At 46.8% G+C, this 27,620-nt stretch overlaps 2 protein-coding genes across 2 annotated transcripts; one reads left to right on the top strand and one right to left on the bottom strand.

Moving 5' to 3' along the window:
- Positions 1-1,422: 1,422 nt before the first annotated feature.
- LOC135809859 (caveolin-1-like) lies at positions 1,423-5,863 on the top strand. Its single transcript, XM_065323299.1, has 2 exons — positions 1,423-1,937; positions 5,056-5,863. The coding sequence occupies exons 1-2, from the start codon at positions 1,737-1,739 to the stop codon at positions 5,413-5,415; spliced, it is 561 nt and encodes a 186-aa protein (XP_065179371.1). The 5' UTR covers positions 1,423-1,736; the 3' UTR covers positions 5,416-5,863.
- A 2,341-nt stretch (positions 5,864-8,204) lies between these two features.
- Positions 8,205-26,663, bottom strand: LOC135809857 (sushi, von Willebrand factor type A, EGF and pentraxin domain-containing protein 1-like). The gene is made up of 18 exons (XM_065323296.1): positions 25,705-26,663; positions 23,994-24,167; positions 23,335-23,508; positions 22,489-22,662; positions 21,785-21,958; positions 21,254-21,427; positions 20,630-20,821; positions 20,058-20,231; positions 18,849-19,022; positions 18,051-18,230; positions 17,090-17,263; positions 16,015-16,188; positions 14,778-14,960; positions 14,361-14,519; positions 13,118-14,052; positions 11,391-11,418; positions 9,069-9,982; positions 8,205-8,610 (listed from the first exon to the last, which is right to left on the bottom strand). The coding sequence occupies exons 1-18, from the start codon at positions 25,766-25,768 to the stop codon at positions 8,569-8,571; spliced, it is 4,263 nt and encodes a 1,420-aa protein (XP_065179368.1). The 5' UTR covers positions 25,769-26,663; the 3' UTR covers positions 8,205-8,568.
- Between the last annotated feature and the right edge of the window lie 957 nt (positions 26,664-27,620).

Here is a 27,620-nt window from a genome sequence, read left to right as displayed (position 1 = left end):
TGCAGACCGTAAAAAAGCACACGGGGTAGTGGTCTACTAAGGCAGTCACAGTGCCACCCCTTTTTCCAAAAGAAAAACCATACTCGCAGCCAAATTGAACTGATAGATACAACGCCGAGAATACATTTTGGCAAAGTGCAGAGAGTTTCAAAAGAGAAAAAGGGCCACTGACTACTGTAGTTTAGATTCGTCGTAACTCAAAGTTTCGTGCTACTGCAATCATTAGACGACTAATACTGAAACCTACCATACCCAGGAATAGGCTTTCCCCAAATCGGCCAGCCGAAGAATTCGCCTAACACGAGACTTAGCGAAACATTGCTAAGCTTTTCGCCGATTATGGACTGGGAGGGTTCCTTTGAGAATCGCCGAAAATCTACCAAAATATGTTGTTGGAAAGTGCGTTTACGAACGAATGATGTTGCTGCAAGCATGACCGCTCGAGCTCTCTACTTCAGTACTTGTACATTGTACTGCAGTACTAGTAGTAGTGCGTTGAGGTCGTGTGACTCGTGTCCTTTGACCTCCTCTCAAACAAACATTAGCCATTAGGAAGATCGTCACTGGTAAAATACTACACTTCAACGTACAGTTGTGGCCAGTTCCATCTATTATTAATTTTTTTAAAGCACTGCCGCGTTCAGGTCAGTGGATCCATTAGGTCCACCCACAGGTTCGGGTGAGATGTTGAGCTACGTGATATAATTTTATAAAAAGATACGCTCGGTGCGGTGTGACAAGGCCAAGGCAAGGGTAAAGACTGCACGCAAGCCGCAAGGCGCTAGGCAGTGACTGACGATGCCAGCAGAAAAAACGACAACGCTGCGATATGCTCCCTGCGGAAACGTACTCAAAATCTGCGTGAAGCTAGCTGGTGTCGACATAACACGTGCAGATCAAAAGACCCACGTGGTAGGAGACGTACAAACTACAAACTAGGCCAAACTAAAGAAGGTGTGTGGTTCGACTAACATGGACATTTTTTTTACGGGCGGGCGGGCGGATTTTTTTTTTTAATATATATATTTTTAGTACATGTAAATACACTGTATACGCGTATCGAGTAGACTCTACTACCAGCACAAGGCAGCAGTCGTACCACTCACTGCACTGCACTGCAGTACAACTACAAGTCAAGTCCAAAAGGAGCCGCCTGCGTCCGCAGACTCACGCCGCACAGCACGTAGACGTGGACGTGTTCAGTCCACGTACGTCAGTCACACGACAGCCCGCCGAAAAAAAGTTACGGTCGGGCTGAAATTGTACGGTCGGTCGGGTGAGTCGAACCACACACCTTCTTTAGTTTGGCCCTATTAAATTTTTTCACACTGTCTGCTACATGTACAGTCTACATGGCGCCGGAGTCACACAGCTTGAGCTAGCTCCTGTCAGCCTCCTGTGCATGTGAGTCCTGACACCGGACTCCCTTTTTGCATGAGTGCTGACACTGCGACTGGCAGAAAGCAGATGTGCGATCGATGTTCCACAGCTCTTTTATTATCTGATCTGCATCAAGTCCAGCAAGCCCACATTTCTGCCAGGATAAAATTTGCTGAATTGTGAACCCGCTGACGAAACGCAACCCCCGCTGTTTTGTTTCAGTTGTTGTGGAGGCGGGTGTCTTTGAAAGCACAGAGCAGTGCTGAGAGGTCCGTGCACAAGATTTCTGGAACTCAGCTGAGTTGATCTACTCAGCTTTAGAATTTTGCACCAGCAAATCGCGAACTCAATCTGCAATGGCGACGTCCGGATCCGGAACGTATGAGCCGATCCAAACATACCAGGAGTACCAGGACACCGACCGTGGTGCTTCCTCGCAGGCTAGTAGTAGTGGAGGCGGACCTTCCGCGTCCGCCCCACCAGCTCGTCCCAACGCAGTGCTGGAGGTTGCCATTCCCGGCGAAAATGAGGCTGGCAAGATTGCTGAGTACATGAGGGTGAGTAAAATTTGTGGCAATTAATAATTAATTATCCCTTTTAGGGGTGTTTATTTACTTGAAAATTTAAAAATGTAAAATAACATGTGCACGGATTTAGACTGTAATGTAGTACACTTAGATTATTTCATACCTAACTCAGGCTGCGTTTACACGACAACGCTGGGGGCGAAAACGCAACGAAATCCTTTCGGATCCATGGTTCATTTACACGGTACGCGGAGCAAAACGTAAAAGTTGTACACCAAAACGGAAGAAAACCAAAACGCTGGCCAAGGTGGAAGAATTTGAAAACGGAAATGTTCTGCCGGATAAATGTGGGTGTGTAAACAGTGGAAACGGTGTGCTGGCCTCGTTTTCCGTCACGTTTGTTTCGTTTTCGGCCGTTTACACGGACCCGACAATCCAAAAATTGTTTTTACAATTTTCGTCATGTGACGTGTGTTGTCGTGTGCCTGTTCTCAACCATTACTTGAGTGTGATTGGTGCTTCCACGGCAACACTTGGCACATGACGAACTTTGGCGGATCCTTTGCTCTCGTGTAGACGCTTGAAAACGACACAAACGGAGACCACCTCGGATCGGCTTTGATCGTGTAAACGTACGAAAACGAAAAAAGAAATGCGGGACTGAAAACGGAAAACTGGCCGTGCGTTGTCACGTAAACACAGCCTTAGTTCTGTCTAGTATCTGCTTCACTTGAACAGTAAAAATGATACAATAGACACCCTTAGCAAACAATGGTAACGCTATTTTTCACGGTACTCGTACCGTGATCACCCAAATAGCGTTGAAGCTGCAGCGTAAAAACGTTACGGGGCCGGGGGCTGATTTATCGTTGTGACCAACGGTACGTTTTTTTTAGCCAAATATTGCATAGTCCGTACGCATTTCACCTTGTATCGCGTATATGGTGACGTAAATGGTTGTACCGCGAGAAGTAAAAGCTATTCCCGCGGCAACAGCGTACTAAAAATAGCGTGCATCTTGATAAAGGTCGAGCCCAAATCACGGTATTTTCCCCCTTACGGTAATACCGTTACAACATAAAGTTGTTTGCTAAGGGTGTCTAATAGCAAGAGTACATAACCCCCCAGAGTGTGCAACGCCGATCCAGCTCTGTGTAGGGTCTTGGTCGAGCGGAATCAGATCTTCTGATGTCATGCGTACACTTCACACCAGCGCAAGGCCGGTCTCGAGGCAGGGCACCATTGTTTTTGATCCAAGAGTACCCGCGACTCCCCGGTTTCCCTTCAGATGTGTACGGTATTATGACGCAAAGATCCGATTCCGCTCGACCAAGACCCTATGCATAGCTGGATCAGGCGTTGCACACTCTGGGGGGTTATGTACTCTTGCTAATAGCAACAGTCCATTCACCAAACATGGGCCCATAGATTTTCACAGTCTCACTTCATTCTTATTCAGGATCGTGGAGTCGATAACTTGCGTAGGTCAGAGATATGATAGCCGTTGTTTCAAGCCTAAGACGAAGTGAATGCGGTGAACGCTGATCAAGATAATTATGTAGCAAAAGAATTTTTTCAGGCACATACTTCGAAGTACCGTAGTGACGCGCATATAAGCTGCATTTGCCTATACCAGGGCATACGCGCATCCTCACAAATAAGCGCATGGGCTTATAAGTGAAACTAAAATGCTATTCCATCCGCGACACACAGAAACCACAAAACCACCACGTTCACATAGTTCAATGTGCATTGCGGTATTGCACTATGTTCATAATTATGCAAGGTACCGGTACGCTTGCAACTCAAGCGCATGTGCCTATGTGTGAGACAAAACGACCCGCAGAAAATAGCAAATAACGCAAGAAAAGTTTAAAACTCACTCATGAGCACATGTGCGCACGTACCTTTATGTGCGTCACTGCGGTAGTTTTAGTGTATCAGGGGCTATTTCCTTTTTTCTTTTTCTTTTTTTACGATCAGAGGTGATCCGAGATGGTCTCCGTTTGTATCGTTTTCACGCGTCTACACGTTAGCGAAGGATCCGCCAGAGTTTGTCATGAGTCAAGTATTGTCGTGGAGGCGCTAATCACGGTAAAGTAATTGTTGAGGACACTCCTGTCTCCATACGACAACACTGCTCACATGACAAACATTGTTGGATCCTTTGTGATCCTTGTTGACGCGCAGAAACGATTCAAGCAATTCAAACGTGATTTTAACGAGGCCCAGCATACCGTTTCGACTGTTCACGCATCCAAATTTATCTGGCAGAACACTTCCGTTTTCAAAGCGTTCCACCTTGGCCAGCGTTTTGGTTTTCTTCTGTTTCGGTGTAGGATGTTTACGTTTTGCCCCGCGTACTGTGTTAGTAGGGAGGTTTCGCTCTACGTAATTACGGATGAAAATCCGTATATCGTATGCGACGGGGAGCGAGGGCAACTTTCATACGTAAATCTCTCTAAGGATTTCCGTAGGAAAGTTGTTTCCTATGTTGGTTCCTCCGCAGGACCTTTTGAAATATTTTTCGCACTTTCCGGATTTATCCATGGCAACGTTCAAGCCGCGCGATACACAAGGTACACACCACGTGGAAAACAAAATGGAAAACGCGGTTTCGGTTCGTGGTGCATGCGGTGGGCGCATGCACCTCACCCGTCTCCAAAGCAACAATTGGCATGCTCAGCAGTTGTGGAGAAATCACGTAGAGCGAAACCCGACAGCGCTGATTTTTATGTATGAAAATTACGTGCAGTTCCTACGTCATTTTCATACGTAATTCCGTAGAGCAAAACCTCCCTAGTAAATGAACCATACACCTGAAAGAAATTGGTTGCGTTTTCATCCCAGCGTTGTCGTGTAAACGAAGCGTTAATTATTTTCCATTTGGGGCAGTGCACTCTGATAAGCCCACTGCGCATTGCCAAATATGGAAGGTATGAGTAATGCATGTGAGTACACTGGGATCAGGAACGCGCTGTTCAACACCCCAGACGACCATGCCCAGGTGGCTGTGTGGGGTGTTGACGGTACAAAATTACGTCATTGCGCAATGGGCTTATTGACTAACAACATTCTGCTCGCTTGGTGTAGAGATGTGCACTGAGGCTAATGCTTCTCCATTTGTGCTTCACCTGTGTCTGCTTAGGTGGTGGGAAAGGAGATATTCGTGGAGGCCGATGGTGTGCGTAGCTTGCCGCAAGTCTATGAAATCGCGGTGACGGTCTACGACCAGGTCAAGGCTTGGACGTACATCATACTGACCACTCTATTTGCCGTGCTCATGGCGATCATTTGGGGTTTGATGCTGGCTTTCATCAGCTTCTTTATGATCTGGTGGGTCAATCCTGCCATTCGCATCTTCTACATCATGGTTCGCTCTTTTGCCAAGCTCTGGTCCACTTCAGTCCAGGCGTTCTTTGACCCTCTCTACTACTCGTTCGCACTCATCTTCTCGCGAGCAAAGGTTGGCGTTTCAATGCGAAAGGGAGCAGTTCAAGAAGTGTAGAGTTGCTGAGTGCGAGTCGCCACCGCTAAAGACCGTGAGGGGATAGGATATGCCGTACCCCTTGCTGGCAAGGGGTATCAGCGGCAGTCAAATTCACGTGCATCGATTTACTGCTCTCTTATTTTACAAAAATGGACATTACAGTAAACGACTATTGAACGAAATTACAAATTTACCATATTTTCTACATACCACAGAGGCGGAAGGCTGTGTAGCTGTCACTCACCATATATTTTATGTTTTTAAATCATCTACCCCCCCCCCCCCCCCCCCGGCCATTTACTTTTTGATAACTCCCTAGAATATGGTTATATTTTAAATGCTCTTTTCTTGGAATTTGTCCCATTGTATTGTTTGTGCAATCATGCAGAGTTGTGCAAGCACGTGCGATGACTGCACGTGGATGCACACAGACTGAGCAACTTGACTCGTGCACGGGTGTTTTCAATTCTTTCAGCCTTGAAATCGATGTGTATGCGGTGCCTGCATGCGTGCTGTGTGTAAATTATCGTGTCCGTTCCCAAAGGGAACTCACGACGGCCGCTAAACCCTAGCGGCAGATGCAGCGTGTAACGGGGGGGGGGGGAGTAGATAAGTCTGAAAACCACTGGCACAAGTGCCAAGAAACCCCATTAGCTACATCGATGTAAAGCGCACTCCAAATAGGAGGTGTGTGCTCGTGTATGTGTAGAGCCAGTGGAAGCCAGTGGTTGACTTTCCCTTTCCAACGCTGCGTACTGTGGCGTTCCAAGTGGCAATCTGTTGTCTTGGGAGCCATTCACCAAGGGAATTCAATTCATTGTATATTGTATTCAATGATTTTGTGGCACGATATCGGTAGATCTGCTACAGTTCCTACTTTAAAGGGACAAGACCAGTCATGTAGATGTTTTGACCAGCAATGGTGTTCTCCAGCAGGCTGATTCACCATGCACTATCTGTAACTGAATCAGACTGGGTGTGATGATGGTATGTATTAACGAGCGCATCAGCTCAGAAAGACAAGTCTAACAAGCTACAGAACTACTGGCCAAAGAAATCCAACCTCATGCATAAAAGAGCGCCGGGCGCTACGCAGCACTACACATACACGTACTGGTCTGTGAACTCGAACGCGGCGCTGCCTTATTCATGAGGTTGGATTTCTCTGGCCAGAACTGTACTCGAAAGTACTGCAACACAAGCATTCGCTATGCATACACTAGAAATGTATGCACATATCTGGTAGCTTCCAGCATGGTAGTCATGTGCTAGACTGTAGTGTAGAGACCAAGTAGACGTACCTTTGGTTATGGCATGCATGGTGTCAGTCTCTTTGCAAATGGGCGATCACGTCGTAGTTCACCGTACAACCGGTGTGTTCTTCATACGAAGTAAGACCACTGTCCATTGCAGCAACTGGCATTGGAGCGGGATAGAAACGCGATGGGAGTTCCCACGACTAAGTTTATCTTCTAAGTCTAGTCTCTTACTCTGTCCCCTTGGATAGACGCGATTTCGGGGCAGCGGCAATCTTTGCAGAAATTGGCATAATCCGCAGAAATCGCGGAATCCACACCTTTGCCCGCGGAATCTGAATTTTGCGGGTAAATTAGTAAAATTACTACTGAAAAAGCAAGAGAGAAAACTACTTTGCGATCTGTTTGAGCACATTGCTCTTGCCTGTGTAGGTGAGTGCAAGTCTCTCCAATATTCTTCACTCCTATTCAGTTTGTGACTGCAAAGGATAGTGTGAAAAGTACTCTTTCATGCAATTTGTTGTCATATCCTCTACGAGGAGGGTGAAAAACTGGCTTTTAAAACGCCGCAGTTTTTTTTATTTTACTGCAGAAAATGCCGCAGGATGTACCCCCTTTCCCCGAGGAATTTGCCGCGGAATTTTGAATTTTTGGCCGAGTTTTTCCAAAGGGACAGCTTACTTTTACTGTATCAGTTTCATGGTGTTGAGTCAGACATGCAATATCATTACAGTGGACATTACCCTCGGTGGATTTACCCCATAGCTTAGCATTTTAACACACTGCAGAAAACATTCTAATCCGGTGTTTGGAGCAACGCATGACAGTAGAAACTTAATAGAAGTAGTGACTTTTGTGGCATTTTGTAAATTTTAAGTAATTAGTTGGCTGCTCCTACCCAGCAAATAGAGGAGCGGGCATGGCAAGGGAAAATACGTACTCCTGATGGCCACCGCGAGTATGGCAGCATGAGCAGAGTACACGAGTACCATGCCGGGCCAACCAGCAGGGCAGACCAGGGTATATGGTAGCTCCACAGCACAAAGAAACCCCAGCAGGTGGCAAATGGCAGCATCAGTAGCAGGATCTGATCTGCGTCGAGTTTTTTTTCCTTCTAGCAGTATTGTTATCAACGAGAAGCAGCAGGCAACCTTGTTTCATGCCGATAACTGTGACAACAACATGTATCCCCGCTCTATGGCGCTCTGATATGTGTGTGTGTGGGGGGGGGGGGGGGGGGGCTAGGTATTTCTGTTCCAAGTACCCTCATAGTGTGGCAGAGTAATAGAGTAACACATGATGGACTGGAATCCCCGGGAACTGGCAGCAATCAGCGCCTACATTGCACTGCAGACTGCATCATGCAATGTTACCCCGCAATTTGCTTGGGCAGTGCCATGCCCTATACCAGAGGCGCACTGATACAGTCATACTGCAATGTACGGCAGAGCTCTGTGGACTATTATAAATCCCTCTGCACTCGGCCGAAGGCCAGAGATTGGCACCCACCGGGCTAGCATCCAGCAGCCAATTATCATCTTCACATCAGTGTTGGAGCTCAAAGTAACCATTTCAATTGTTAAGCCGTCTTCAAAGAACTTGTTCCATAATTGGTGTTCACCCGATAACTAGGATTTACACAGTTGAATGAATTTAATATTGTATCGTCGATCACGGCCTCTGTTCAAAGTTTGTAGAATTCTTATTGAATCAATATCAGTACAGATAAGCATATTGTCCGTTATTGTTGCCGTATCAGTAGGCAAATCATGATTGCAGTCGGATAGCTACGTGGGTGTAAGGCTGCACAGTACTTGTGATAATACAATTATACGGGTAATGTTTGGCCTGGATTGTTTCAAGTTCCAAGTCTACTAAGTTCAGCATCGTACGTACTATGTCTGTGTTCACTGAGTCACTTGCCAGCTTGGAGGTCCACGCAGACACCATTCACCCACTGCCAGGTAGGACAAGGAAGCAGAAAGCACATAGATAATCAGAGATAGCTAAAGACCAGTCGGTCACTTTATCATCTACAACTCCCGTTGCAGCTATGCACGAGTACTACATTTGTACGGTGGTTTAAAGAAACAAGAAAACAATCCTGGCAAATGTTCATGACTTCAGTGATGTGTTGTGATGATGGAAGAATTTCACCGCTCATACAGAAAAATTCTCAACTAGGAGTGGAGTTACTGCAGCATGGCATTGGCAATTATTCAGTTCAGCACTTGTACTTCGAGCCACATCAGAGATATTTTTTCTGGACAATTTACTCTGCAGGCATGCCAGTGAACGAAAAGTGCAAGGAAAGAGTGCCTATTGGCTGGAGCCCCCCCCCCTCCCACTGTGCTCTTGCTCTAATGGATGGGTGCAAATAACACCCGTCAGAATTATAGTGTTGCAAACTCTTACCGTTCCTCCAGCATAGCGGCAATAACACTCGTCGCTCTGCGCCTGAGATGTAGCAGGCTGGCACACCTCATCATGATCCACGGAACAGCTGCAGATCTCACAGACCTGTAGCTGGGACGGGATCTCGGCCACTTGCAAGTTGACTATACTGCACGTCATGGTGTCACGCAGTGAGGCGTTGCGCAGTAAATTGATGTCCCATGCGCCGCCGCCAAGTCGCAGCGCCAGGTCGATGTAGGTACGATTCGTATTACCGTACGCAAAGCGTGTCCGCACGGATCGTGACAAGACGTTGCACTGGTTTGGATCGCCAGACTGCCGGAAACCAACACTGTCCGTTCTGCCGACGCCCTGGGCTCCGTCCACAGTGAAAATACTGTCCACAATGACATTCAGCTGTACTTGATATGTGCTCAGCTTGCTTCTTATACTAGAGATGGTGATGTCTCTGCCAAGCCGACCTGCATCTCTATCCTCATCCGTCAGCAGGAACATGGTACGCGCCACGGCACAATCTGCTGTTGTGCTCCTCAGCGGTATATTCTCCAGGGCGTAGTCCATAGCCTGGTAACCGTCTTCGACTCGTCCTTGTGCATCCTCGGACAGCAATGCCACTGCTGCCGGGTACTCCCGAATGGAGAAGAGGGAAGAACCGGACGCAGATCTGTACAGGGATGCAGTTTCATTCGGACTACGGCGGGCGAAGCCGACAACCGCAAATCGGTTTGGACAGGCTGGTGAGCTGCCTATGTCGGCTGTTAACAGGTTGCTGTTCAGGATTGGAATAAGAGTCTTCAGCCACTCAATTTCATCTCCCATGCTTCTTGACTGATCGACTACAAGCACTGCGTCCACAGCAGCAGCACTCTTGTGTTCAACCAAACGACCCGATCGAGCTCCGGGCTGGCATAGACCTGAATGGCAGGTACGGACACATGCACATACACATACACACATGTACACACATATATACACACAAACACACACACACACACACACACATGTACACACACACACACGGACACACACACGCACGCACACAGACACACACACACAGACGCAGACAGACACACACACACACCTCAGACCTCAGACATGCCCATCGCGGGAGCGATGATAGCGAACAGCTATGTTTTTAGACATAGCAACTTGTGCTGGGATTACACCATTCAACAGCTTGCAAGGCTGATGAATTGACCGCCACTATTTTTAGCCTGGTATCCACCACACAGCTGTTTGAAGTGACTTTTTCTGGCCAGTGAATCCCTATTTTTCATTTTTCCATTTTTTTTCTTTTTTTCTTTTTTTTTCTTTTTCTACACACACACCACACCACATACTCCGGCATACACTGGCTGTTGGTAACCACCCAGGAGAATGAAAGAAAAGTCAGGAAGAGTCTGAGAAAGAGAAGAAAGACGTGTGTGACCATAATCGTCGGGAATTGAACCCGCAACCTATCGATTGGAAATCGCTGCACATACCACTGCACCATATGGGACACACACACACACACACACACACACACACACACACACACACACACACACACACACACACACACACACACACACACACACACACACTTGGCTGAGAGCATATTCACTATTCAGTATAAATTATGCTGTGTTCATTGAACGCTATGCAGGAACATGTTTCTGGAGACCCTTATTCGAATCAGAGGTTCCTAGAAAGATGATCTCTCTGCCACACACTCACTCTCTCTTTCCCAATCAGAATGATAAATTTTAGGTATGCTTTTCTGAAATTTATCATGTATGTTGCTATATGTAGAAGAGAAAAGGACATATGGATACGAGTTAAGAGTAACTCTCCATCACTGTAACATGATACTATATACAGTCAGAAAGTGCAATAACTAGGCACAAAACTGACAGAGTACTGAGACATTCGACGTCCTGACACCTAACTTCAACACATCTCCCTAGCGCTAACCGACTCTCAGTACTCTGTCAGTTTTGTGCCTAGTTATTGCACTTTCTGACTGTATATAGTATCATGTTACAGTGATGGAGAGTTACTCTTAACTCGTATCCATATATCCTTTTCTCTTCTACATTTATCGTTATGGCTCAACATCCGAGTTTTATGTTGCTATACTGAAACTTTTTGGTGCACCAAGAAAATTGGTTAGAGCAGACTTGCTCTCTTTCAAGGTTACACTACAATTACCCATCTTGTTTCCTACATACAGCCTGCTTTAATTAATAATTTCCTTCGCATGAAGCTGCAGGAAGCCTCACCACTCTCCCTTATTGTCATATGTATGCAGTTGCAAGAAATGCGTTCACGACTACTGACCATCGCATTGCTGAGTGGCTTCGTTAAACTGCACAGGAAAGACATGCACACACCGAACACAAACAATAGTCATACACACATGGCATATCAAAATGGAGGAAAATTATTGATTCCATAGAAAAGTACTTTATTTCTTGGAATAAGCTTTGAATTGTGAATTTTGTTAAACATGTTTGTATTGAAGTTGATTGTTCCAACTAGGAACACACGCTTCTTGCCGAACTTGACACTTGACTGACTCACGACTGCCATCCGGAGCACACGAGGAGCACGCCGCACCTTCCACTCGGCAAACCTGCAAGAAAGCACCACTCCCTGCTCAATACACAGTGTTTCGGGGAATTCACCCCTCATCAATTGAGCTTGAGTAGGCTGAGGAAGATTGTGCCTGAAAAGCACCACTTATATACTGCTCTTCAGGCCAAACCATCACCAGGGATACAAACTTACAGAGACGCTTTGTTTCCAGCGCGACAAACACGTCGTGAAGCTCCAGGTAGCAGCGTGAGTCAGAGTCGCTCATGGAGTTGTGAATTGCTGTGAATTCCCCGAAACACTGTGTATTGAGCAGGGAGTGGTGCTTTCTTGCAGGTTTGCCGAGTGGAAGGTGCGGCGTGCTCCTCGTGTGCTCCGGATGGCAGTCGTGAGTCCGCCAAGTGTCAAGTTCGGCAAGAAGCGTGTGTTCCTAGTTGGAACAATCAACTTCATGACCATTACCGCCGAAGTCGCAACTTCTAAGTATGTATTGTATTGTATTATTTATTTACAGATTCTCCAGAGGTAAATGGATACCTATCATGGGAGGCTCTCCATGTTGAGGTGCCCACTAGCAAATTTCAGCTCCATACTAACACCTAGCAAGTACATTAGTTTTGGAAGATAAATGCTCTTTGTACCACTCAATCTCCGGACACCTAGCTGTTTCGCAATATTGCCTTGATAGATGGCATCAGTACTAGCAAGAGTACATAACCCCCAAGAATGTGCAACTTCAGCTATGGGATCTGCGACGGCAGAACTTCACATCACGTCATGAACCCGTACACAATGATTTGCACTCCGTGCATGGTAGATACAGGGTTGTACGCAACCCAGCTTTGAGTGCAGCTCTCTTGTGGTCACTTTGCACTGTTTGCAAGCGTATCCTTTTGAACCATGTCACGAGATGTGAAGTTCTGCCGTCGCAACACTGCATAGAGGTTGTTCAGGCAGTTGCACACTCTTGGGGGTTATGTACTCTTGGTAGTAGGTATCAGAATTTGTTTCGTCTTCTGACTGGTAGACCAGCATTGAATACACTGGGTATAACTGCAATTGACGTGCTTATCATTGCGCAATGGGAGTCTTTTCTCTTTCGGGCAGGTGTTAAACACTTGAATTACCTCTCAGCCCTGGCTATCCTTAACTCCCAATCATTCTGGTCGGAAGTCCATTGCAGCTCCCTTGATGGTGGTAAGATATTATATTCATCTGATACGCTTGACGGTTTTGTAGCCCATAGCACGTGATGCTAGGCATGTGTTTACCCACATTTCATTCCAGCCAAGCAGGCTAAATGTTCCGAAACGTACATTGCCCTGGCAAGATGCAACAACACACATACTCGAGAAATATTGAAAAGTGTTGGTACCTCAAGTTCCGACTTGTAGGTGATCATCACAAAAGCTTCAATGACTTCAAACACCCCCCCCCCCCCCCGCACACAAAAATTATCCCGTTCTCCTTACCACGCCACCATTGGCCACACAGCGACATGCCTCCATGCTGGTCATCTCCCTACAGGACATCATTCCCCCGCTCGGCGATGTGGCGTTGGCGGTGCAGGTACACACGTATGGCTTGTCGGTCTGCCGCTGGATTTCCATGGTCTTGACGCTGGTGAAGGCGGCGGTGAACGACGCCGATTGAATTCCACTTCTTAGGATGTTGATATCCCAACTGGCACCACTCAGCTCCAGCGCCAAGTTCGTGTAGTCGACCTTGGTCTTGGCATATCCGTTACCAACGGTTACATCAGACACTTCCGTGAAGACGCCATTTGGCTGGCCTCTGAACCCAGCTCCGGTGTGAGCCATTCCAAGTAGATTATCGCCATTGCTATCAAAAAACTCGTTGTCTATGACTACATTCAAGACAAATCCATTGTCCTGCAAGAGCTGCTTTATGTCGGCTCTTGAAGTGGAGGCAACCGCATCGCGATCTTCGTCGCTGATGAAGATCATGTTGTGAGCCACTCCCGGCCCTCGGCGCCAAGGGATGTTCTGCAGGGCATGCTGAATGGCTTCATAGCCGTCCTCAATGCTACCCCGGGGATCAGCTTCAAGTTTTGAATTTGCCGATGGATAGCATTCTATTGGGAAGAGGTCGCCGTTGGGGCTTGCGCAGTCAGATTGATGGACATGTGCGGTAGCGTCAGGCGCTTTTCCAAAGCCCACCAATGCGTACAAGTTGCGCTGTGAGCGATCACTGGTTCCTTGTCCGATACCGCTGGCAGTCAGCGAGTCTTCCAGGGACCTGAGCATTCCTGGTAGCCAGGCATGCTCAAACTCCATACTGCGTGACTCGTCGACCACCACAAGGACATCAGTCACCGGTGTCAAGCCGACTTGTCTCACCCTGCAGACTGTCTCATCCTCTTCGTACTGTCCGTCACAAGTTATAGCTGCAAAAAGGCACGGCATCAAACACCAGAACAAACCCACCCATCAGTGTACTATGAACGTAAATGAGTAAAGAGGAGCAGAAAGCTATTTATATCACACTGTTCTACCCTGTTCTACCTATCCGCCGCATGCACGTTGCATTGCTCTGTTCAACAGGAATCACTCCTCTTAGAGAATTGTCAAACCTTGGTATTGTACTTCCTCGCAGATTGCTACAGACATTGAGCAAAGAAACGAACATGATTGCAAGCACGAAATAGCCAGACTAGAACTGGTCTGATGTGCCACTGCAGTATAATAGTCTTACCGCACGAGTGGGTGTTGCAGGACCGTGTGTCGGTCATCTGGCCGCATGCCTTGCCAGCACCATCCGGCACTTGAAGAATTGTTCGGATACGCGCCTGTGTGCCGCTGCCACATGTAGCGCTGCACTGCTCCCAAACTGTCCAGTTGCCGAACAGACAGTCTACAGGATAGGCATGCAAACAGTGGATAGTACTGGTTACTGCACCGTTAATTGAATTGAACGGTGACAGAACTCTGGGAGTATCATCTGTCATTGCATCCTTATGTTGTCAGTCAATGCCATGATAATATTGAACTCTCGGATCGGATTCCTCCCGGGTCATCCACGTAAATTAAATGCTCTACCAGCTTTGTAACTTGGAAAGTCGGAATAAGTCTACTTTTAAAACACACATAGTCTATAGTCTTGTGAACGCACCTGGGTCGCAAGTGGGTTTGGGCAGATCCCACTCAGGAGATGCTCCTTCCTTGCATGTGAGCACAGATGGTCCGTTCATTGTGAACCCCATGTCGCACTGATATTCAACTTGGCCGCCAACACTGAAGTCTGTTGCAACTTGTTGGCCATTCAGTATCTGGCCAGGATCAAGGCACAGCATCTCTGAAACAGCAAACGCGCATGCAAACCTGCATAAATTCACACATATGAAGATTTCCTGTGCTATGTTAAAAGCCAAACTACCTGCATGAACCTGTGTTTTGTGACCACCCATGGTGCACAGAACACTGGCTGGTCTCTGTACACAGGTGGTCTTGCAACACAGGTCGGAATGGATGCAGCAACATAGCTTAGATCTAGAAAATACTGGTCTCAGAAAACAGGTTGTCTCCAATCACAATGATTCCCTTTTACAGGTTTTACACTACGTCAATAATGGCTTTAGCTGCAAGCAGGCAGTTTGCGAGACAGCAACAAAGCAATGTCACCACATATGGGATCTTTTTCTTTATTTTTTTACAGAGGGAATAGCCTTGGAAGGTATTAAGTAAGCCGCACGATGGTCTTACAAGATTTTCCAACTCTTCATATACAGATATACGTGAACTTTCGGAAGAGATAGTTTGTACTTGTTGAATCAGAAAGAAAAGGAAACGATAAGGTCTCAAAATACAGTCAACTTTGCGTATAACGACACTCGGTGGGGCATCAGAAAAGTGTCCTTATTCGCGAAGTGTCGTTATACCTGAAGTCTCAGTATTATGTATTCAGGTAGAATGGACTGGGCTCTGGGCATGGACACTCTGTCGTTATTCGCGAATTGTCGTTATCTCCGCAGTCGTTAGTAGCGAAGTTGACTGACTGTACACGTGTCTCTATCTTTGTACAGTACAGTTCTGTCGAGTGGCGAGGAACTACCAGCTAGCTAGAATTTAACCAAGCACAGCGTACCAGTGTATACCAGTGTATACACTGTGACTTAAAACTGTGCACAGACTGTAGTACATGAGAATAAGAACGGTCTAGGCTAGGAGGATGACCCCCCCCCCCCCCCCCCAGGTCTAGGCTAGGACTCTGACCCCCCCCCCCCCCAGGTCTAGGCTAGGACTCTGACCCCCCCGGTCTAGGCTAGGACTCTGACCCCCCCCCCCCCCCCCCCAGGTCTAGGCTAGGAGGATGATCCCAGTTCTTCGGCGACCGAAGTTACTGTACTGACCCTCACATACTGGCACTCCACCAGACCACTCTCCTGAAGACAAGCATGTGAGAGTTGGAGTACCGACCAGAGCGAAGCCCGCATCACAGGCAAACTGCACCTCGCCCAGGAACTGGATACTGGTCATGTTCATATTTCCGTTGAGAGGCGCAGGCACCATCGGACACTCTTGGGCTGAAATAGAGAGAAGGATAGAGAGCGCTTTCAGTACCGTGGGCTGTGCAATGAGAACATCAATTCTCAACATGCGAACACTCCACTGTAGCCATCCACCAGCACTCTTTTCTGGTTAGCCTCAAAGTTGTCTGCCCTGGTGCAAAGCTTGGTGTGTTTATTTCAGTTAGAGCACTGGCATTTTGAGCTGGTTTAAATGCTTCAGTGCTGTTCATTCGGTTTGACCAGGCCAGTAACTCTGAGCTCGGCTGAGGAGACATAATAATGTCGAAACAGCTTGCTGTGCGGAATTTGAGTCATGAGCCCTCCATTATAGTGAGAAGGTCACGGGACAACAAGGGGGGCAATCAAAGCAATCAAGGCTCTAGTCAGAAGATCAGAAATATTCACAACTTGCCGCGTAAGACTCAATCAGACAGATATTCTGCATCCGTAGAAACACCATCATCCCCAAGGATCAAGGTGGAGAGGATGAGAAGATGGCCCATTCATAATTGTGTCTCGGGGCATAAATCATCCATTGCTCTGTGAGCACATGCGTGGCTGTACATTTGCAGGCTTTGCACTCCGTGACGTTATGTGTCTTGAAGGGAAGTGAAGATCCGCCACCTGGTATCATTGGCCTGGGGGTGGCAACTATGCAGCACTGATGTGTCCTTTCGGGCTTACCTAATTTGTAGCTATAGGCTTCCGATGTGCTACAGTAGTTTTCAGCGATATCTGACCAAGTGCAGAGCAATCTTTACCCTCCAAAAGTGCACAGCCCAGTGTTTGTATTTCCGCATACTGTGCTTCATGCTAGCTTGTTCGCAAGCCAGGATTCTAGCGAACACAATTCTAGTGGTAGTGACAGGCATTCTATTTTCTGAGAAACGTTTTGGCATGTTCTCTGACACCTTACATTCACAAGTGGGTACGGATGAAGACCATCGACGGTTGGGCAGGCAGATCGCTTTCTCAATGCCCGCCAGCCGGTAGCCCTCGTCGCAACTGAACGTGATCGAGCCGCCTAGTTGCGGATCGTCAATCAGTCTTTGACCATTGGCAGGTGCACCAGGGTCTGGACAGGCAGTGCCTGCGCATGGGAGGAATAAAAACCAGGGTAATGAAAAGCAATGGACAAGCATGTTCCATCTTGTAATGCAAAACATATGCAGGTCTACCGTCATTAGTACGACATCGGTTACAAGATAAACCTCACAAGCAGACACCAATCCAAACATCCCCTGACGCATGAGAAGAACATTTAACAGTCGTACATGCAAGTCCGGATTGTAGAAGAACTGATAATACTCGTGGACGACATTTTTGACCCCCCCCCCCCCGGTTGTCTTCTAACGAGGGTAAACCTGTGTACAGTTTGCTGCTTGGCTCTCCGCTGCAAATCCATCGCATGCTGTACTAATACAGTAAAAACCTGTAACTAAAGACCACCGTGACTAGCGACCGGCCTGCTACTACAGACCACCTCGTAAGGCGAGGACGGTCCCACATTCATGTATGATTGTGCGGTGCAAACCTCTAACTAAGGACCACCTGCCACTAACGACCGCTTTCTCTGGCCCCAAGGGGTGGTCGTTAGTCACATGTGTTTACTGTATGTTGCTTACTACTGCATAGCAAAGTAATGGACTTCACTTTCTAAGCACCCATCAGCTAACAAAGTCACTTTCTAGTTTGTGTTGTCTATTTGTTTCCATTTTTAAAGGATTTCCCAATAGCATTGTAAATTATCGTGTCCGTTCCCGAAGGGACCTCATGGCGGCCGCTAACACCCGGTAAGCTCTGTTGGTTTAGCCGTGAACAATAATTTTTCTTGCCTAGTAAGAGACACATATTATGCAGCAACGGCAACCACTTACTCTCGCATGTCGGCTCAGGATGCGACCATTCCCCGTTTGCCCTGCACGTGACGATGGCGTCCGGACGGTTTTGCATCTCGTATCCTGCATCGCACGAGTACATAGCGGTGTCCTGATAGAGCAAGCCAGACACTTCATAGTCTCCATTGGCAGGTGCACTGGGAACTGGACAGGTGATCTCTGAACACATGGATAGCAGAAACACACACATCGACACACATCATGAGAATGCAGTGCACCTGCTATGCTGTGCAAACGACTCCGGCAGACGGGAATGCTTCATAGTGGATTGATATTCATATTCATGGCGAGTTCATAAGACTTCGTTGTGGGTGGTTCGGCCAGGAACTCTGAGCTCCGTTTAGGAGACCTAACACGGTCGAAACAGCTTGCTGTCCGCAGCTTGAGTAGTGGATTAATACGAATCTTGGCGTACAATACTGGGCACTAGTTGTCGGTGTGTGAAAGTTGTAGACAAAGATACATAACGTGTTGTTTTCCAGAGTAAGATCTGGTTCCCCACTGCTGCGGAGAGGGTGATGTGTTGTTTTCTGTTGTTTCATTCAAGGGGTTTATACTGATTTCCTCCTGCCACTCTTCACTGCCACCCTTCAGCGGAAGCTGAACAGCTAGCGTGATCCCGGCTGCACAAAGTTTGCTTGCCAAATCAGCATGGACACAGATAGAATCACTTCCTCCTCTCCAAATGGGAATATCAATCACTACATGGGAAAGTGCCCAATGGCGTCTCTACATTAACACTTTCTATATCTATAATCTGCTGGTACTAAACCTTACGAGTGCACTTAGGTGATGAGAAGCTCCACCGTCCATCAGCCTGGCATGCAGCACTTGCCTGTCCTTCAAGATTGTATCCGGGGTTACATATGTAAGTGAGGATAGCTTCATACCTGACCGCGGAGAAGAGAGCTATGCCATTCGGAATTTCAGCTGGAGCTGGACAGCGGACAGCTGAGAATCATAAACACACACGTGCACACGGACGTGTGCAAGCATGCACCCGTGCGTATACACACATTCACACACACCTCAGACCTCAGACATGCCCATCGCGGAAGCGATGATAGCGAACAGCTATGTTAGACATAGCAACTTGTGCTGGGATTACACCATTCAACAGCACACACACACACACACACACACACACACACACACACACACACACACACACACACACACACACACACACACACACACACACACACACACACACACACACACACACACACACACACACCAGCACACACACACACACACACACACACACACACACACACACACACACACACACACACACACACACACACACACACACACACACACACACACACACACACACACACACACACACACACACACACACACACACACACACACACACACACACACAAATACACTCGCCTAAACACACACACACACACACATACACACACACACTTGTACTTGCTCACTGCCAAAATTGGGTACGTGGGTCTCTCCGGAAGACCTCAGTAAGTGGGTGAGGACAAGGTGCAGAAAAAAGGATTGATGGCATCAGGGTATCCGCCCCGGGACCCGACTATATATCTACCCCTGTCCCCAGTGAAGAAAAAATCTGAGCAGGTCTGATACAAGCTTCACCAGCACCATTGATTGCATCATGTAGAAAGTATATGAACCATGAAACCAACAAAGGTGGCAGGTATAACATTTCACCTTTATACGACTTCTACAGTAGCCAGTGAAATAGATGATTGACTTTCCATAGTGGGCCACACAACACACCATGTCCATTGTTCTGCATGGGCTTTTTAGACAACAGCAACATGCATGGGGACTGCTGTCTACTAGCTTAGAAATACGTCAGTGGGAGGTTAAGCTATTACAAGCTGTTGAAGCACTATTCCAAGGTATGTTCTTTACCAACCAGCATTGCATGAGATATATTGTAAGCCTATTCGCACCTGGTGATAACGGGCTCATCTGCTAAAGCCCAGCTCTACTCACGTTCACAGATAGGCAGTGGCTGTGACCATTCACCGCTGTACAGGCAAATCAGTGCGGCCGCACCGTCCAGAGAGAATCCACTGTCACAACTGAAGCGGATGAGACTTCCAAACGTGATGTTATCACCTCGCCGAAGACCGTTCAGTGGTGTGCCGGGATCGACACACTTCGTGGCTGAGCAGCGTCAGACATGGAAGGAACAACACCATAATAAAAGCACTGCATCTAGAAAATAGTGTGCATGCCAATGTGTTAGTGATCTTTGGACATAAGTTAAGCATCTAGCTGCTTAATGCATGTACCTTGCATGATAGATAATTTAGTGGCATTATGTATCTCTAGTATATGAACAACACACACTTACTAAGGATGGTCGTGGAGAGCTTTCAGGTAAAATTTCTTAAAACAAATACCAAAAAGAAGATGTTCCTGTCCATGAACAAGACTGCTCACTCTTGTTGTCAGCGTCAGCAAAAATACTGTGTATTTATAGCAATTTGAAGTCAAACATGCAGACATGCTGAAGGGCAGTGAAGGCATAGGTTAAAACAAAACAGACCGGCTACACTTACGGAGACATTCTGGCACTCTCTCGTCCCATTGCAGCACAGAAGCTCCCGGTGAAGGAGGCAAGCAGGCTCTTCTTGGTGGACCGTTGAGAGAATAGCCAGGGTTGCACTCAAAGTGAGTCATTGAGTTCAGTGTGTTGCCGTCCATGTTGCGATAGCCGTTCTCTGGTCTGCCAGGATCGGCACATGTCAGTGCTGCATGCATAGCAAGTTACCGACGACAACACCAATAGCAACACTACTGATCACATGCAGTGAAACTTGGTTAGGAAGAACCGACTGATAAGACAAATGTTTGCTTTAAAAGAAGAACTAGTACTCGTAACTCCATTGGATACATCACTGTGTATTCACTGGGTATAACATACGGATAAGAAGAACTCCCGTTATTGCAAACAAATATCATCGGTCCCTTGGTGTTCGTCCTAAAGAGGTTCGACTGTACATTCAACTTCCCATCCCAAAACGGCAAAAGGCAAGGCCAATGCGGTGTCTAGGTGGCATTTCCACTTTACAGATTAAATCACTGCATCATGCAAAGAGGTTTGCGACAAATTTTGTAGATATTTACTATCCAAAATTCAAGATTTACAACAAAAATAGCAAGGCAGATCATGGTTTGCATACCTCGGCAAACTGGAGCAGTGCCACTCCAGAGTCCAGTGGTCAGACAGTCCAAGCTGGAAGAACCCTGCAGCATGTATCCAGTGTTACACATGAAGCTAACGAAGGAGCCAGCATTGAAGTCATCACCGATGCGCTCTCCGTTCACAGGACTTCCGGGGTGCAAGCAAGTAACACCTGAGAGGAAAATCATGAGAAAAAGGGATGTAGATTTCTTCAGCAATTTGTCAATCTTAGGTTCTTGAGATTTTCAAATACAGAGCGATGTGCATAAGCCACCTTGCAAGATTAGTATTCTCCCATAAGTTTGATACGTTCACTGTCTCCTTCAACCCAAAGCATATAGGAATTTATTTGTAAGGTTCAGACTCGTACTGTACTACTGTACTTACACTCCTACGGAGTATTAGTCTCACTAGGAGTTGCTTGTTACAAGTAATGCCAGGAAAATGATGTGAACCAGTCAATTATGAGCAGGACAGAAAATGAGAATACTTGTGGGCATGTCTGTCTCAATTTACCACAGCAACGTACGGTTACAAGTCGGTGTCGGACGTGACCATCGGCCGCTTGCCTGGCACTCAGCAGCGGGATTACCCACCATCCCGTGTCCTTGATCACAATGCCAGTCAACCGTATCACCAACAGTTGTGCCACTCATTGTTCGGGTACCAGATACCGGTGTACCGGGATCGCCACAGCTACCCACTAGGGTTTTTAGAAACACCAAAGGAAGAGAGACAGAGCGAAAAAAGGTACCTCATGAATATATTCGGGGTATATAGATTTTGTGCATGTGTACTGGAGCCATTAACAGAGAGACTGATGAAGGTCTCTGTACTATAGCGTTGTGCATTGATAAACACTACGCTCTCTGCTGCGGCATTGTGCGCTTTGAAACAAAAGTCTCCGACAGTATTGACAATGTATCTGGTGAATGTGTGAAAACATACCAAACTGACAGAATGGTTACACTCCTGGGTAATCCATGTCGAACTATCCATTGGTGAAGCCGACCAATCTGTATTCTGCAATGTGTAATGTGCATGAGCCTTGGGAGTTGAACATTTTCTTTTGAGCTTCCTGTTGGCTGTACTGCATCACTTGTGACAGTTATTCTTGCATGTGATGTCCACCCTGCTCTTTGAAGCAAACATGAGCAGACCAAACGCTCCAAATGAAGCAAGTTCTATTTGTTTAAGGCAGTGGGAAGAAGGATAAGAAGCAATCTAACTTACAATTGCAAACGGCCGGCTCTCCTGACCAGGTGCCATCGGCAAGACAGAACCTCACGGCTGAGCCCAGAAGACGGTATCCCTCACCACACGAAAATGTGACATGGTTCGTATATGTGAACACATCGCCTTCACGTCCACCGTTTTCTGGGTGACTGGGATTGCCGCAGTCCACAACTAGAAGCCATTGTTGAGAATTGGAAAGCAGAATACAAAGGAAGAAGTGAAAACTGCTTCAATGACTACTTCTATAATTTATATATACTTTCAATAGGATCATGTTACTAGATCAACTTTATATTGAGTTGTGAGTGTACAAGCAGGTGTACTGCAAGTTAAAGTTGCATCTGTTGGATATTCATACGTTTGAGGGAATGGAAACGAGAAAGTCTGAAGAAAAATTGATTGTCATCACCAGGACTCGACCCAGGGACCCTCGCTTATGGCCAGCGATGCTCTAACCACTGGACTGTTAACATTCTCTTCAGACTTCTGTTTGATATTATCATTATTACATTAACAAGTATTTCTTTGAAGTATTATGTGGGGCCTTCTGTGCTACCGGCTCCCCAAGCACAGTGGTTGCTGCTAAGGTTTGATTGCGCCAAACAGTGCCACCACAATGCCTCAAGTAAAACAAAAAAGGAGAACAAAGGGAACGTGAAGGACAACCAGATGAATTGGAGTAGGGTGACAGAAGAACAAAAATGTCGATTGGACAATGCCAACGTAAGAGATCAAGGCATGATCTAGGACCTGAGTTGACCAGTCTCCCAGGATTGGTGTTCTCTTGTTGCAATGGTTATTTAACCCTGGCATCACCATAGTCGAGCCGGAGAAGGCACTCACCTATACAAGATGGCAGCGGCTCATCCCACGTGCCATCACTCGTGCAGCCCAGGACCCTGGAGCCCGCAAGCTGGTGTCCAGTGTTGCAGAAAAAGTTGACCTCGCTACCGACAGTGAGGCCAGTAGCCGTGTACCCGCCATTGTCAATCCGACCAGGTGCCGGACATGACAACACTAGAACAAGAAAATAGAAAAAAAGGTACTGGCGACGGTGGTACAGTGCCGAAATCAGATACCTAGCCAATCTAACTCATTACACTCCAAATACAACAATGTGATGTGGTCAGACAAGTCTTCCCTTTATGAAAGAGCTGTCAGGGAGAATGCAGAAGGGGAAAATCTCCAAGAGAAGGTTTATTTAGAATCACAACACTCAGGACTTCGAATCAGGATGATCTCCTATGGAGTCCCCTGGCGACTTGCATTGGTACTTCAAAGTGCACGCATGGCAATACGCAAGTATCGCCGAAGTCGTTACAACCTCTTCTTCGTAGATTTCTCACTGTATACTAAAGCATGCGTGCGAGGTGCTGGGAGGCTACATAAATGTAAAAGCACCTTCAAATTATCCAGCCCCCCCCCCCAACCCCACACGAAAGCGCACACAAATCTCTCATCTAACATATGTGCAGAATGTTATTGTAAAAACAAGTGCTCACACAAGCAGAAAGCAGCATCACCAGTCCAAGTGCCGTCAGCCTGGCATTGCCTCTGGGCACTCCCAACCAGCTCATAGCCATCATCACACTCATACTGAACAATACTGCCGAGTGTAGCCTGGTCGCCGATTTTCCCTCCATTCCGCGGTCTCTCCAAGCAGCAGCATGACCCATCTACCAAGAGATAGAGAGATAAATACAAGCGCAATATTGAAGCTTCCATGTTATCGCGTTGATGAATGTGGAATTCGCAAACAACATACTGATGGGTTGGGTTCCGATAGGCGACCTGGAAATGGTCTGTGTTAGATGCAGTTTTTTCTCCCACGAGGAACGCACGTTTCTTGCCGAACTTTACACTTGACCGACTCACGATTGCCATCCGGAGCGCACGAGGAGCATGTCACACATTTTACTCGGACACCTTCAAGAAAGCCGCTACTGCTAACTGTTGAATACACAGTGTTTTGGGGAATTCAACCCTCACCAGGTGAGCTTGAGTAGGCCAATGAAGTATGTACTCCAGGAGCACTACATTATAGTGCTCAAGCAGCCAAACACCACTGGGGGTAAAAACTGCATCGATACTCGGTTTCCAGCTCGATAAACACCTCATGAGGTCCAAGATAGCAGTTTGAGTCAGAGTTGCTATAATAGTGGTGTGAAACGGACGCCTACAGCCAGAAGCTATGCACAATCACTCCAATAGCTGCGTCGAAGTATTCACACGTCCATGCGAGGGAAAACAATACAAATAGCTTATTGTTCGTATTGATTTGTCCCTCACGCCAATGTGCGATTATTTATGGGAGGTGACAGGGTTGTGAATAGTGTTTGGCTCTAAGCGTCTGTTTTGGACCTCTCCATGAGCGACTGTGGATCACACTGCTACCTGGGCCCTCACAAGGTGTTTATCACGCTGAAATGGAGCATAGCTATAAATGTGTATCCCTTGGGCTGCTCGAGCGCTATATAATAGTGATCCTGGAGTACAAACTTCATTAGCCTACTCAAGGTCACCTGATGAGGGTTAAATCCCCCCTCCCCCTCCCCCCCCCCCGAAATACTGTTTATTCAGCAGGGAGTGGTGCTTTCATGCAGGTTTACCTAGTGGAAGGTGCGATGTGCTCCTTCCTTGGGATGTGAGTTGTGAGTCAGTCAAGTGTCAAGGCCAACAGGAAGCGGGTGTTCCACGTAGGAGCGTTTTTCTTCATCTACTAATACCGCCAAAGTCGTTACTTCTAAGTTCAGTGCCTAGGTTTACCATAATTTGCACTCCCCTGTGTTGTTCCATTGTGATTCCATGGGTCAAAATTCAGTTAGAAGACCAGAGAACAAGGCCATACTTTAACACAACCTGATCAACTGCTTTTTAGTTTACTGCACAACTCAGAAAGGAGACCCTACCCTCGTTTATAATGCCAATGGGATGTCCTCCCACATGTCCACCGCTTCGGCACTGTCACGGACGGTACAGAGACGAAGTACATGTACCTCGCTGTCACCAACTGTGAAGGGGTTCATGCCTTTGTAAACATACAACTCTCTGGTCACTCTCTTTGTACAGTACTCAGAAGGGTAAGCTCGCTATGTGGTTACTGCCCTCCCAAGTTCACGGATGTGTAGTTTTGAGACCTCTCCATAATTATTTGCTGGCTGGAATGAATGAGAGAAAATGCGTGATCAACACGGTGCACGGTGGACGACTCACCTTGCGCATGAGTGTGCCAATGACCAAACGTGAACACCAACAGGAGCTGGAGCGCGACCTTCATGATGCTGTCGAGAGGACTTCCAGGTTGGTCGAAGTATAGAGCTTAGTGGTCTAACTTACAGCTTCTTCCACGCTCACTGACGACAGGCGACGAGCTTGTGCGTCCTCTCCAACAGCGATTCAGTCTGAAAATATTCACCGCTCCGAGCTGGATATTTCCATGGTAGACTGCTTTCTGCGAGTAGGGGTTTCTGATTGGGGTGACCCGGTGACCTCTTGCGTGGTGCTGCTCTGATTGATCACGGACACATCACCGTTTCAGCAGGTCGCATTGCATATTGCTCTATCACGCTATAAAATGAATTGACCCGGCCCCATATTTGTTGGGAGATGGATTCATTGCACTGTGACAATGAACCATCTTCTCGCTGTCAACACGCGCATCGCACACGAACCATCACGACTTGGTGCTAAACTATCCGTACTCCAGGACGCCTTTTGATGACGCCGCTGGCAACTTCCCAGGCGCTAGCCGCCGAACTAAACAGCCTTGAACCATACTCATAGATAGTGACATAATACTAGCGACGTCTAAGGTATGTGGGAAGAGCCTGATTGTGTGGCCCAAAGTCCATCTACACAATTGCCCATCAAGTCGCGAACAGCACCTTTGGGAGCTGCGACGATAGGGCCACGACTTGTGACAAGATCCGTAAAGATCAGTGACATACTTCACGTGATGGCAGAACCGCTGACAGATAACTTATGATAAGCTCGTGGCAATAGCAGAGATGAAAGCAGCAGACCGCTCCAATGGGAAATCAATGTTATAGGGTAAGAAATGAATGGGGTTCGCGTCAGGGTCTTTAGACTGACTTTCGCATCCGCGGGAACGCAAGCGTCCTGAACTGGCTGAAGGCGTAGATGTACATGTACCACCTAAAGCAACGGGACTTGAGTAGGTCGGACCCATTACAAACGGTGGTCCCCTCGGTTTCTTGTTTCCTTTCCTACATCCGTCATTGTAAAAAAATATATATATCCGTATTATGAGATATGCATCACCGCAAGCGGTATCACCGTATCAGTATAACTGCATAGTCAGGTGTGAGATTGTGCAAGCACCGACATTTTTCAATAAATAAGATAAATTGTGCACTCATAACAACAGCAAAAATGAAGAAAGTCAAGTTCCATAACGTTTTCTTGTGACTGTCATCAGTGGAACGCCGTCACATAAAAATGTAATAACTAAAACACACACTTATATACATGTAGCTAATATGGTTTCAGGTAGAAATACAGCAGCTAACAAGTACAAAAAGCGAAGTTTGCACCTTTGCAATGTGTGAATATAGTGTATGTGAGAAAAAGGTGAAAAGGTGCAAACTTCGCTTTTTGTACTTGTTAGCTGCTGTATTTCTACCTGAAACCATATTAGCTACATGTATATAAGTGTGTGTTTTAGTTATTACATTTTTATGTGACGGCGTTCCACTGATGACAGTCACAAGAAAACGTTATGGAACTTGACTTTCTTCATTTTTGCTGTTGTTATGAGTGCACAATTTATCTTATTTATTGCCATTTTACGACTATTGTCTCCTCGTCGACTGTTTAAATACCGACATTTTTGTTTTTGTTTTTTTTTACTATTGAACACTCACTGCATGATGAACTAAAATGAGGAGAAGAACTCGACACAATGGTACATTGAATTCTTGTGTTATTTTAAACCACCCTTGGGGCTTGGAGGCACACTAGAAATTAGAGATGGAAATAGCAAGCACTCCTCGTCATCAGGTCTTGCAACCCATGTTGTGTATTTGATGTGTTTTTGTTGTGTAAGTAACGGCTAGCCTTTGGCGGATTATGCTGGCATAACTTCTGGCATAATCTTCGGATTTTGCCTA

The sequence above is a fragment of the Sycon ciliatum genome, chromosome 2 (assembly GCF_964019385.1).
Source record: "Sycon ciliatum chromosome 2, ocSycCili1.1, whole genome shotgun sequence".
Taxonomy (NCBI): Eukaryota; Metazoa; Porifera; class Calcarea; order Leucosolenida; family Sycettidae; genus Sycon; species Sycon ciliatum.
Note: the sequence above shows the minus strand (reverse complement) of the source record. Positions and strands in the feature narration are given on the sequence as shown.

What these genes read in the sequence shown, in the direction of transcription:
- LOC135809857 (XM_065323296.1), bottom strand. Translation starts at nt 25,768, where the DNA reads ATGAAGGTCGCGCTCCAGCTCCTGTTGGTGTTCACGTTTGGTCATTGG. An exon ending in TTGGCACACTCATGCGCAAG is followed by an intron (nt 24,168 to 25,704) that starts GTGAGTCGTCCA and finishes ATCTCTTGGTAG; the next exon opens with ATGGGTCATGCTGCTGCTTG. An exon ending in TCCTGAGCCGACATGCGAGA is followed by an intron (nt 17,264 to 18,050) that starts GTAAGTGGTTGC and finishes TCCCATGCGCAG; the next exon opens with GCACTGCCTGTCCAGACCCT.
- LOC135809859 (XM_065323299.1), top strand. Translation starts at nt 1,737, where the DNA reads ATGGCGACGTCCGGATCCGGAACGTATGAGCCGATCCAAACATACCAG. An exon ending in AGATTGCTGAGTACATGAGG is followed by an intron (nt 1,938 to 5,055) that starts GTGAGTAAAATT and finishes GTGTCTGCTTAG; the next exon opens with GTGGTGGGAAAGGAGATATT.